At 39.7% G+C, this 13,981-nt stretch overlaps 1 protein-coding gene across 1 annotated transcript in view; it reads left to right on the forward strand.

The window, feature by feature from the left end:
* LOC140188355 (AP-1 complex subunit mu-1) overlaps nt 1-13,981 on the forward strand; it is a 131,080-nt gene that overhangs the window by 79,071 nt on the left and 38,028 nt on the right. The window contains exon 11 of the mRNA XM_072244542.1: nt 8,669-8,744. Coding sequence (XP_072100643.1) covers nt 8,669-8,744 — 76 coding nt within the window. The remainder of the gene's footprint in view (nt 1-8,668; nt 8,745-13,981) is intronic.

A 13,981-nucleotide genomic window follows, 5' to 3' on the forward strand; every position in this document is an offset into this window, starting at 1 on the left:
TCATTGCCTTTGGGAAGTTTCCATTACCAATGTAGCAACAGGAATTAGAAATGGAAATACTTCAATGCATTTAATATTGAGCATTTGGATTTTATGAAAGAAAAAGGGAAAAAATTATATAAATGGCTCTATGAATAAGTGATTGTAAATAATATTAAATATTGAGTATGGTCCTTTAAAATGACTATTAGATTTTCTGCAGGACCTTAAACATTTATTCCTGACCTTGACCTCAGCTGAGACCTTAACATAGTCTTGATGTACAGTGTGCAGTATTGTAGAGGTTACCTAATAGAATATAGACATGTACATGTTTGTCTAAGCTCTAGTAGTTAAGTGATGGAAGTTCACAAAGTGTGCCTATAAATAACTGGCATGTTCAGTGTTAGCCAGAGCATGAGGAAGTAGTAGAGGTAAGGAAGAAAGCATTCATTTATAAATGCTAGTGTAAGTCAATAATATTTGCATATCAAATTAATCCCTAATTTTGCATATGTGATTCATTATAATTTATGTTGAAAATAAACTTGCTATATTTTCTTTCTGTAATCTGGAAAGAGTATTCACATTTTGCACAGATCTTTGGATTCCTTTGTCAGTACTGTAATCCACACTATCCATAAATTATTATGCCTTCAATAACTTCCTGTAGGAGTTGGGGTGGGGGTTAGAAGTGAACTAGTTAGAAACAGCTAGATTGTTTGCATTTGCTCTTGTACTGTACCAGAATATTTGAACATAATGTTTACCGACTAGAGAAGGATAATCAAGGCTTTTTTCCCCCTAATCTGCTTATTGATTAGCTCCCTAGTTATTTAAAGGGTTATTTTTATATTGCACAGATTGTATCACAAAGGGATGTTTCATTTGAATATTCATTATATTTCTGATGTTTTAATGTTTATAGGGGTGATTGATTTCAGTAATCTTTTCTGAAGATTACTAGAGGTTTTTGGTCATAGAATTGACTCGGTTCTTTCTCTAACATAACTATGTTGATGCAGTGCTCAGGTTCTGACTTGTACCTACTCTGATGTCTCCATTAAATTTTTGTCTGACATGGCACTGAAGTTCATTATCACAGGGGTGATTCACGCATTTTGCTGTGGTGCTACTGTTGTACTATTTCTCTATATCCATTGTCTCACTGCACTATTTCCTCCTCTTCCCATGGCTCTGTATGCTCATATGACCAGATTGTTATAAAAATGTTTTTCAAGTATATATGTTTTAATCCTGAAATGACCAAAGTTCATTTTTCATAGCAATGTTAGGCTAGAAGTTATCCACTGTACAGGGGTGTTGCACTAAAGGTAATTGCCCAGTCACTGTACTCATTGTCTGTGGCTCCTTAATCTTGCCTGATCCTTGATTCTGTTGTAGAGTTTGCAGCGAAGCATGTTCAGGTCCTGCCACAAACTTTTTAAGTTGGTAAAAAGGGAAACCTGTACTCCTCGTGAATCTATTGCTTGGTATATCGATAACATCAGCAGGAAGAGTAAAATAAATGGAAAGGAATGGATTAAAAGGAAAGATCTATTTGTACCCTAGTGGTGCCTTTTGGAACATTAACTTGTTTACCAAGCAATTCAAACTTGAAGCTATAATCTGTGTTAAAATTGATGATTGTTTAATGACTATTTCTAAATTCCTTTCTTTGAAGTTAGTTCCAAAGTCAAACATGATTTTTGCAGTTAAGCATCACTGTTTAATTTTTTTTAAAAAATATGTTGGGATTGTTGCGGATGTGCCAGAGAAGTTGATTGCAAGCTTCAATAGAGGGCTGCACATGCTGGTTGTTTTGAGGAAAATGTTGTGTTAACAAGGTACCATTACTTGGCACGTATTAGAAGAACTATAGCTATAGTTCCATTTATTTATACTGCAGACCACAAATACTACACCAACGGACTTGATTAGTAAGGGGTTATTTAGTTAGATTATATAGTAGCAGGATCAAAGAACTTCAAAACTCATCATATCATGATTAAGAAATTCTGTGGCCCAAGAAATGCTGCCCTAGTCCTGCAGTTGGTGGTTCCAGAGGCGAGTTCAACCATTGCCATTTCCATTTGTTCAAATGGTTCACAAATAAAAATCAGTATCTCTCATAATACAATCAGGATTTTCAGTGGAATGTGGTGTATCCTGTTAGTCAAACTTTGAGGATTAAGGAAGATCTGAAATCTTGCAAATTATTTGAGGTTAAGTTGAACTAACTAGCTAATTAACAACAATCTAATTGAATGGGGAAGTAGGCTTGTGGAGCATAATATGAATGGACAGATATCCCTTTGGTCATTTGAGGATTGGCAGTACATTGATTTAAGGTCCCACACAAAGTCAGCTCCTTTACTAATGTGATACTCCCCCAGGCCGACACCAAAGTGCCAACCTAGATAAACTCTTCTCACTTCTCAGTAGTATGAGGGCTTCATTCTATGGCAGGACTCACGAGTGCAATCATTCAGCCCTGCTTAAGAAAGCAACATTATTGTCTGAACTAAGTGAGTAAGGTAAGATGTTTTAATAAGGCTGCATTGCTTTCATCTAGTAGTTTGTGTAGAAAATTTCACAGCCCTGAATTTGAAGTCCAAATAGATTTGAGCTTGGACTTTCACAGTTGAAACTTCCTTTGGAAGTTTAGGTGGCCATGGAATGCTCAATTTCAGTCTTGCTTTTGGGCATTTTACACTGTGTGGGCATCTTGTTCTGGAGCTGCTCCGGCCTATGGTCAGGCCACACTTAGATCCCCTCCAGTTCGCCTACCAGCCCCGACTAGGAGTTGAGGATGCCATCGTCTACCTGCTGAACCATGTCTACGCGCACCTAGACAAGCCAGTGAGCACTGTGAGGGTTATGTTTTTTGACTTCTCCAGTGCGTTCAATACCATCCGCCCTGCTCTGCTGGGGGAGAAGCTGACAGCGATGCAGGTGAATGCTCCCCTGGTGTCATGGATTCTTCATTACCTGACTGGCACACCACAGTACGTGTGCTTGCAACACTGTAGTGATCAGCAGCACTGGGGCTCCACAGGGGACTGTCTTGTCTTCCTTTCTCTTCACCATTTACACCTCGGACTTCAACTACTGCACAGAGTTTTGTCATCTTCAGAAGTTTTCGGATGACTCTGCCATAGTTGGATGCATCAGCAAGGGAGATGAGGTTGAGGGCTACTGTAGGAAACTTTGTCACATGGTGTGAGCAGAATTATCTGCAGCTTAATGTGAAAAAGACTAAGGAGCTGGTGGTAGACCTGAGGAGAGCTAAGGTACTGATGACCCCTGTTTCCATCCAGGGGGTCAGTGTGGACATGGTGGAGGATTACAAATACCTGGGGATACGAATTGACAATAAACTGGACTGGTCAAAGAACACTGAGGCTGGAACAAGAAGGGTCAGAGCAGTCTCTACTTCCTGAGGCGACTGAGGTCCTTTAACATCTGCCGGACGATGCTGAGGATGTTCTACGAGTCTGTGGTGGCCAGTGCTATCATGTTTGCTGTTGTGTGCTGGGGCAGCAGGCTGAGGGTAGCAGACACCAACAGAATCAACAAACTTATTCGTAAGGCCAGTGATGTTGTGGGGATGGAACTGGACTCTCTTGACAGTGGTGTCTGAAAAGAGGATGCTGTCCAAGTTGCATGCCATCTTGGTCAATGTCTCCCATCCACTACATAATGTACTGGGTGGGCACAGGAGTACATTCAGCCAGAGACTCATTCCACCGAGATGCAGCACAGAGCGACATAGGAAGTCATTCCTGCCTGTGGCCATCAAACTTTACAACTCCTCCCTTGGAGGGTCAGACACCCTGTGCCAATAGGCTGGTCCTGGACTTATTTCATAATTTACTGGCATAATTTACATATTACTATTTAACTATTTATGGTTCTATTACTATTTATTATTTATGGTGCAACTGTAACGAAAACCAATTTCCCCCTGGGATCAATAAAGTATGACTATGACTATCTCATGCCACCAGGATACCTAGAGCATTATTAAGTGGTTGTATTAACAACAGAACAATTACCCAATGGTTGGATTTAGCTGAAATCAAAACTCCGAAAAGCTGAAGACTTCTATGGAATTGCACGTTCTTTTCATAGTCAATTACAGTACGATTTAATTTTTTAACAATTCTATTTTGCAACATCTTTAGTAACTAAAACAAAGTTCTCTTTACAAATCCGAAGTTTAAATTTGCTGAGGCACCAATTTAGTTGAAGTGGGTATCAAAGGCTTCTCTGATCTATGCTAAAATTAAACCTATATATTTGCACTCACTATGTTTACAAAAATAAATGTGGTTAATCTTAAAAAAAGGACTGTGGAGACTGAAGTGACCTTTGCCCTGAAATTCTGTGGTACGATTGGTTGAGCAACTTACCAGAACCACCACCTCTGAGATTTCAAGAAACCACCTATTGGTTCACCAACACAATCTGGGACTGAGATTTCTATTGCAGATCAAATCAGCCAGCTGCACACAGAAGCCTACTCATAAACCCAGAGAAATTTATTCTTAGCCAATCTTTTACAATTAGACCCTTCTATTTTTAAGTAACAAGTTTCCATTTTGGCTTTGATTCTTCCTGATGCATAACTGAATTTGTTTTATTCATTGAAGGAGAAATTCTTACCATACAGCTGACTGAGCAGTGTAGGTAAATGTGCAAAGTGTTCAATAGCAAAAGGAAATAGTTCAGTTGCCTTGAAAGAAATACTAATAAATAAAACTCATACTCTCAAAATTTATTGCATATTTATTTATTATTATTTCCCCTTTTTTTTTGTATTTGCATAGTTTGTTGTCTTCTGTACACTGAACACCCAAGTTAGTGCAGTCTTTCATTGATTCTGTTATGGTTATTATTCTATTGATTTATTGAGTATGTCTGCAAGAAAATGAATCTTAGAGTTGTGCATAGTGACATATATGTACTTTGATAATAAATTGACTCTGAATTTTGACAGCATAAGGAAATGGTTCACTCACCTTGACAGTAAAGATCTCAATAAAATGCATTAATAGGAGATGGATCGAAAACTTTACTTGGAATATTTTTATTATTATCAGACTATTGAATTCAAAAGCATGTGCATAATAGTGCATTTTATGAAAGAGTAATGAAGTACAAAATAATAAGGCGTTTTAAGGAAGTAGAAGACATTTAATGTGAAGATGTATGTATGATACATGTAAGGAATAATTTATATACAAGATAAACGATTGTAAAGATGAGAATGCAAGTAAAAGTGAAAAGTTTAGTATTGGTATAGTACTAGAACTATTGACCAGTAAGTCTAACATCTGTGGTAGATATTGCTAGAGGGGACTCTGAGGTATATGATGTACAAACATTTGGATATGCAGGGGTTGATTAGGGATAGTCAGCATGGTCTGTATGCACCATGTCTATAGACCTTTGATGAAGTTCTGTGTGGTAGGCTGCTTTGGAAAGTTAGATTGAGTGATAACTGAATTGAGAGCAACTGCCAAATTAGATACATGATGGCTTAATGGTAGAAATCTGAGGGTGTTGTGAAAGGTTGTTTTTCAGACTGTATAGACTGTATGCCTGTAACTGGTGGGCCCCGGGGCCTATTGTAATTTGTCATTTATGTCAATGATTTGAATGAGAATATACAAGGCATGATTAATAAACTTGTAGATCACATTAATATTGGTGGTGTCATCGACATTGAAGGTGGTTATTAGGATTTACAGAGAGATTATGATCAGCTGTGTTAAATGGGCTAAGAAATGGCAAATGGATTATTATTCACATAAGTGCAAGGTGTTGTAGTTTGTGAAGGCAACTGAGGGTAGGACTTTCAAAGTGAATGGTAGGGGCTCTGGTGAGTGTTGTAGAACAAAGGAACCTCGGAGTACATGGTTCCCTGAAAGTGGCATCACAGGTAGACAGGGTGGTGAAGAAGGCGTTTGGCCTTCGTCAGTAAAGGAATTGAGTACAGAAGATGGGATGTTGTATGCAGTTGTACAAGATGTTGGTGAGGCTGTATTTGGAATACGATGTTCAGTTTTGGTCACCCTGTTATAGGAAAGATGCCATTAAGCGGGAAAAGGTGAAAAAGACATATGTGAGGATGTTGCTGGGACTCAAGGGAGGGGGTTATGGAGAGGGGTTAAATAGGTTGGGATTTTATTCATAGAAGAATAAAGTGTAATCTTATGGAGGTGTATAAAATCACGAAGGGCATAGATGGGTTGAATGCATGGTCTTTTTCCCAGGATCAGGGAATTAAGATGTAGAAGGCATAGGTTTAAGGTGAGATGAGAGAAATTTAATAAGGATCTGAAGGGCAACTTTTTCATTCAGAGGATGGATATTATGTGGAATGAGATGCCAGAGGAAGTGGTTGAGACAGACACATTAATTAATTTAAAAGGTACTTGGAAAGGTTTAAAGGGATATGAGCAAAACACGGGCAAATGAAACTAGCTTAGATGGGAATCTTGGGCAGCTTGGAGCAGTTGGACCAAATGTTCTGTTTCTGTGATGTCTGACTGTGACTCTGTAATTCCCCGTAGCAGGTGATTTGATCATTAAATCATATTCAGACTATCACATTGAAAAAAGAACTGATAAATCAATGGCAGAAATATTTATAAGACCATAAGACAAAGGAGCAGAAGTCTGCCATTCGGCCCATCGAGTCTGCTCCGCCATTTTATCATGAGCTGATCCATTCAACCATTTAGTCCCACTCCCCCGCATCTCTATTCTGAATGGACGCCCTTCAATCCTTAAGTCATGCCCTCTCATACTAGACACCCCCATCATGGGAAACAACTTTGCCACATAAAGAAAAGGGGGGATATGGATTCGAGTTGTTGTGGCTGATAGAGAAATGGGTTCTTAGCAAGGATTTGGAGAAAAAATGATAAATCTCTTGCTCTGTCTCCACGCATATTTCCTGACTGAATCTTTATAACATTGTTGGTTTTGACTTAGATTTCTTGCATCTACAGGAATTTGCCTTTGTAATACTGACAGGCCAGCTCAGTTGACTAATCTGTATTGTAATCACAGAGCTATGCAAACAATGGAATCATCTCTCTGGTGCAGTATTTCATGTCATTATCATTGTTACGTTGGAAGCTCCTTTGGTGTCCATCTCCTACAGCGTTTCGGGCAAGTTCGCTCAGTTCCTATCTATTAATTTCATGTGCAGTACGAGATAGATCTGAATGTTAAATTCAAAATCAAAAAAACTGCAGATGCTGAATTATGAAATTTCCTTTCATTCCTACCACCAGAGACCCAAACAGTCCTTTCCAATGAAGGATCAATTTACTTTCAATTCCTGCAGTTGGATGGGTTGTTAGCCTGCAGATGATAATGAAGATTGGCGGTGTTCTGGATAGTGTGGAAGGTAGCGCAGTTGATTTTTAAACACACTCCACCCAAGCAGAAGTGGACTTTCCAAAAACAGCTGTTCCTAATTATTTTCCCTTGTTCCTGCCTAATGACCTTGTAATTTGCCCTGTTCCAATTTAATACTCTCCTGCAAGATCCATATTTGTTCTTATATATTGGTATCGTAAAGTTTAAGAAGTTGTGATCACTAAACTTGACACTTGTTCCAGGGAAGAAGTATGAAGGTAAACGGAAATGGTGAGAGAAGGATAGTGTGCAAGAGTTTAATGGGTAATCTAGAAAAGAGGTGATGGATTAATCAGATATAGTGATTATATCTGATTAACCAGAACCATAAGATTAACCAGAAGGGGAAAAGAGGCATAGAAATGGAACAGAATAGGAACCACAAGCATCGTTGGGGAAGAAAAGGTTCCTCTTTTTCAAAAAAATAGTGAGCCTGTGTTCCAGATTACCTCTTTCCTTAACCATCACTATCCAACCTTGCTGCAGACCTTGAGTCTTCATCTGCTTACAGTGATCTTTTTAAACTCCTTCGTGAATGATACTTGTCCCTTCCCTCCATGTCAATGTGACCTTGTCTCACAGTACCATCCATTATGTTTGTCCCCACCCACTTCTTTATTAAAACTATTGATTTAACTCATTCTTCCCAAAAGCTGTTGCTCTGTTTAGTGATCAATGAGTCACATATGCACACTAAGGCTTGTTAACTAGTCTTATCAGAGTACACATTTGAGATGTGAGAGGAAATCAAAACACCTGGAAAAATCCACACCATCACAGGGAGAATGTAGAAATTGCACGTGAATAGAAAGAGGTCAGGCTGGAACCTGTGTCACTGGAGCTCTGAGCCAGCAGCTTTCCAAGTTATGCAACAGTACTTGGACGAGGACTGATAAGAGCCGTGAGGATGTCAAAACTGAATCAGAGCACTTCAAAATTTTGTGTTACGTTGGTAATGTTCATGTAAGTAATGGTAAAATTTTATCTTTTGTGTAGTAGTAGATTTGTGTTCACCACACATGGTTTTCTTTCCAGCTAGTTTCTGAACCTTGTGCTGCAACAGGGAAGTGCCTTGAAACTGTTTTCCACGGCGTTCAGTCCTGTGAAATGATGCTGGTTTCAGATAGCTAAGACAACACAAGCCTGTATGTTGACTTTGTCCTAAAGCTACAAACCGTATTGCAAAAAAAACTTAAGATAAATATTTTAATGCGTTCGGCTATTTTACCAAAGTCTATTTTCTTCTGCTCAGGTTCGCTACTTAAAGATCATCGAGAAAAGTGGCTACCAGGCTTTACCATGGGTTCGTTATATTACTCAGAATGGAGGTAAGGAATATACAGACTTAATAGATATGGTCTCATCAATGATTAAATTCTTTCACAAATGTTATTTTTAATTGCTACATATCTTCAAGTTTTGTTGTTATTTTTAATGAAAGCATTTCGTTGTATTATCACACAGAAAAGCTTCCCAAAATGATATTTTAATATCCCTGGCATCTTTTAATCTTGCTAGAATACTTCCATTTGGAGATGCTTTGGAAGTAGAGCAAGAGATTGTCAGCTACAGGATATCTAATTCTTAAAATCTCCGAATGTTTTTGTCTTGTTAACAGACACTCAAATCAACATCCAGTATTGATTTCCATTTCAGCTATTGCAGAACCAATGTTTTGCTACTGTCTTCCACTTGCATACTTTTAGAAGCTCATAAAATTTCTTTATATTTTCTGCTGGCGTACCTTCAATATGCCTTCCTTTTATTAATTTTTTATGTCATCTTTATTCCTAAAGTATTCCCAGTTCTGAGACTATTATTTGTTGCAATTTCAAGCCTTGATTTCAGTCTAATTCCATAGCTAAGTATTTTATGTAAAATAATCCTATGTTCAATGATTGATTCTGTAGTGTGTTCTTGGAAAATGCCTTGAATAAATTGCATGAATTTATCCTCAAGTATGCTTTATTCAGTCTATTTGATGATTAAAATTTCCATGGTAATAGACAATCCTTCTTAAAATCTGCATTATTTTGCAGATTAAATATAGAATATTTCAGTGGTTTAGGACTAATGAATGCTGCTGTTGGGAGAGTTATGGATATCCTTGTGTAGTAGTCACAAGATTAGCCTGCAGATAAAACGAGTGAAGAGAGCTTTATTGCAAGAGGGATGAACTGCAGTGTATGAGGGTCTTGTTACAAGTGCTGGGGTCTTTAAGCCTATACCTGGGGAATTGTGTAGATACAGTGGCATGCAAAAGTTTGGGCACCCCGGTCAAAATTTCTGTTACCGTGAATAGCTAAGGGAGTAAAAGATGAACTGATTTCCAAAAGGCATAAAGTTAAAGATGACATATTTCTTTAATATTTTAAGCAAGAAAACTTTTTTATTTTCATCTTTTACAGTTTCGAAATAACAAAAGAGTAAAAGGGCCCGAAGCAAAAGTTTGGGCACCCTGCATTGCAGTACTTAGTAACACCCCCTTTGTCAAGTATCACAGCTTGTAAACGCTTTTTGTAGCAAGATAAGAGCCTTTAAATTTTTGTTTGGGGGATTTTCACCCATTCTTCCTTGCAAAAGGCTTTTAGTTCTGTGAAATTCTTGGGCCATCTTGCTCTTTTGAGGTCTATCCACAGATTCTCGATGATGTTTAGGTCGGGGGACTGTGGGGGCCATGGCAAAACCTTCAGCTTGCGCCTCTTGAGGTAGTCCGTTGTGGATTTTGAGGTGTGCTTAGGATCATTATCCTGTTGTAGAAGCCATCCTCTTTTCATCTTTGGCTTATTTACAGATGGTGTGATGTTTACTTCCAGAATTTGCTGGTATTAAATTGAATTCATTCTTCCCTCTACCAATGAAATGTTCCCCGTGCCACTGGCTGCAACACAAGCCCAAAGCATGATCAATCCACCCCAGTGCTTAACAGTTGGAGAGGTGTTCTTTCCATGAAATTCTGCACCCTTTTTTCTCCAAACATACCTTTGCCCATTGCGGCCAAAAAGTTCTATTTTAACTTCATCAGTCCACAGGACTTGTTTCCAAAATGCATCAGGCTTGTTTAGATGTTCCTTTTGAATAGAACTTGTGTCATCTTTAACTTTATGCCTTTTGGAAATCAGTTCATCTCTTACTCACTTAGCTATTCACAGTAACAGAGATTTTGACCAGGGGTGCCCAAACTTTTGGATGCCACTGTATGCTTGCCTTGGAAACAGTGAGTAGAATGTTCATTAAATTAATTAAATGAAGGAAGATTTTTGTGAGGAAAGATTGAATAGATTGGTCCTTTGTTCCCCAGAAGTTAAAGTAATAGAAGGTGCTGATTATTGAAACATGACTTTCTGAGGGGCTGTTGTGAAGCTGTTTCCCCTGTGCGGAAATCTGAAACTGTGGAGGAAAACAAAGTCGGCCATTTAAGTCTTTAGTGAAAGCTTTTCCTCTGAGTTGTGACTTTTTAGAATTATCTGTCTCAGAATAAGGAGAATTTGGGTCACTTCATATTTCAGGCTAACCTAGATTTTTTGTTCTCAAAAAAAAAAATCAGAAGTACAGGGCTCAGGCAATAAAGTGAAAATTGGATGAGCTATTATTGTGTTTATGGTGGAGAAGGTACCAGGAGTTATATTATTGAATTTTTCCTCTATAAATCATTTCCCTTCCTTTTTTAAAGTTTTGTAAATTTAAGAAAAAATTCAGACGTGGAAGTATTTGATTAGTAACCTAGCTCATTGAGGCAGAGTTTCCTAATTGGTATAACCTAATTGGTAAATTATCTCTACATATTTGTTTTTGAAATGGGGGGGGGGAACAGCAATGATACTATATTCATTTACTGTTCTCCTCAATCTGAAAGCATTAATGATTACGTAGGAGAACTTTATGGTTGCCAGATTAGGTTGAGCATGACAGACACCTTTCCCATGGAATATAACGATCCAGCTGGGATTTATAGCAGCTTACACCTGCACGCTACTCAATAGTTTCAGTAAGGTTGAGATTCAGTGGAAGAAGTTAAACATGACCTGTGGATAGCGTATAACCACTACTTGCCACACCTGACAAACATTAGTGGACCTTAGGACTAGTAATGTCATATCACAAAAAGGTTGTGTGTGCTGGCCAGCACACAAACAATAGAAAATTTAATATTTTATTAAGTGATTTTATTTTGTGCTTTTGGGGAATGAGAAGAAGGTTAATTAGGTCACTATGTTAAAGGTATAAGAAGTGACTGAGTTAACAGTCATACTTCAGAAGTCTATTAAGTTCATGAAGTAAGGGTGATACTTTCAGGAATAAATTACCATGATATATTTTCCATCTCCTGGTTCTATCTCCTCACATCAGTTTGCCAACCTATTATAGTCAGTACACAACAGGAATTCTGCAGATGCTGGAAATTCAAGCAACACACATCAAAGTTGCTGGTGAACGCAGCAGGCCAGGCAGCATCCGTAGGAAGAGGTGCAGTCGACGTTTCAGGCCGAGACCCTTCGTCAGGACTAACTGAAGGAAGAGTGACTCCTCTTCCTACAGATGCTGCCTGGCCTGCTGCGTTCACCAGCAACTTTGATGTGTGTTGTTCATAGTCAGTACACATTTGTCTCTGGGTCAGATGATTCAATGTTCACATCTTCAACTAGCAGCTCGAGTAATAATGCTCAGGCTAAGTGTAGATTTCAAAATTGACAGTACTGCCCTGGTGATGGTGTTGTCTTGAGGGTGAAACGTTAAACAAGACAGTGCATCAATAAACGTGAACACAAAATAATCTGCAGATGCTCTGATCAAAGCAACACTTACAGTACACTGGATGAACTCAGTAGGTCAGGCAGCATCAGTGGAAAAATGAGTCGACGGTTCAGGCCGGAACCCTTCGTCAGGACTGAAGAATGAAGGAGGTGGAAGGATTTGAAGAATGCTTGTAGGTTCAGTTGAAAGACCAGTAATTTGAAAGACAAAGGGGTGGGGGAGGGGAAGCATCGACGTCATAGGCAGGAAAACAATGGGTGGTAGAAGAAGAAGAAGAAGGAGGCGGAACCATGAGGGAGGTGATAGGCAGCTGGGGAGAGGGCAGAATGAAATAGGGATAGAGGACGGGAGGGGGAGGGAATTACTGGAAGTTGGAGAATTCTATGTTCGTACCAAGGGGCTGGAGACTACCCAGACGGTATATGAGGTGTTGCTCCTCCAACCTGAGTTTAGCCTCATCATGGCAGTAGAGGAGGCCATGCACGGAAATATCTGAATGGGAAGCAGAGTTGAAGTGGGTGGCTACCGGGAGATCCTGTCTGTTGTGGCGGACGGAGTGGAGGTGCTCGACGAAGCAGTCCCCCAATCTGCGTCGGGTTTCACCGATGTAGAGGAGGCCACACCAGGAGCACCGGATGCAATAGATGACCCCAACAGACTCACAAGTGAAGTGTTGCCTCACCTGGAAGGACTGTTTGGGGCCCTGAATGGTGGCAAGAGAGGAAGTGTAGGGACAGGTGTAGCACTTACACTTACAGGGATAAGTGCCAGGTGGGAGATCCGTGGGGATGCACATGTGGATAAGGGAGTTGTGGAGGGACCGATCCCTGCGGAAAGTGGAGAGGGAAACTCTGCTTCCCATTCCCATTCAGGTATGTCCATACATGGCCTCCTCTACTGCCATAATGAAGCTAAACTCAGGTTGGAGGAGCAACACTTCATATACCGTCTAGGTAGTCTCCAGCCCCTTGGTATGAACATAGAATTCTCCAACTTCCGGTAATTCCCTCCCGCTCCCTTCCTCTATCCCTATTTCACTCTGCCCCCTCCCCCAGCTGCCTATCACCTCCCTCATGGTTCCGCCTCCTTCTTCTACCACCCATTGTTTTCCTGCATATGATGTCGATGCTTCCCTGCCTATGACGTCGATGCTTCCCCTCCCCCACCCCTTTGTCTTTCAAATTACTGGTCTTTTAACTGAACCTACAAACATTCTTCAAATCCTTCCACCTCCTTCATTCTTCAGTCCTGACAAGGGGTTCCGGCCTGAAACGTTGACTCATCGTTTCCACTGATGCTGCCCGACCTGCTGAGTTCATCCATCAGTAAACGTGGCTCTAATAAGCTCCTGTAGTGAAACTTCATTGGTGCGTCTTACCTCGGGGAAAAAAAATGTGATAACTTTCAGAAAAGGATATGAAAGAAGTCAAAGAAATCACTGCCTATTTCTGCCCCAATCTTGCTATCACTGCACAGGTGCATGTCCTCTTGTCATCTGTCTCTTCTACAATGCTTCCTCTTTCTCCCTCCCCTCTTGTGCTTCCTCAGCCTTCGGTGAAAGAGAGCTGATTTGTGTGCAGAACACATAGAAAGAGGAACATTTAAAAGCTTTGCCTGTTTCATTACTCACATCATTCACGTGTTTTTCTCTCCATTAGAGATATTCAGCTGTTATAAGTATCCAAGTATTCTTGAACATGATTTTGAATGAAGTGAAGTACAAACCCTAGCATCTATATAAGCCTTTCTCAATCTTTTTGCCCTGCAAGAACCCTTGAAATAATTTTCAGGTCTCAGAACCTCTGAGTAA

Source organism: Mobula birostris, chromosome 26, assembly GCF_030028105.1.
Source record: "Mobula birostris isolate sMobBir1 chromosome 26, sMobBir1.hap1, whole genome shotgun sequence".
NCBI lineage: Eukaryota > Metazoa > Chordata > Chondrichthyes > Myliobatiformes > Myliobatidae > Mobula > Mobula birostris.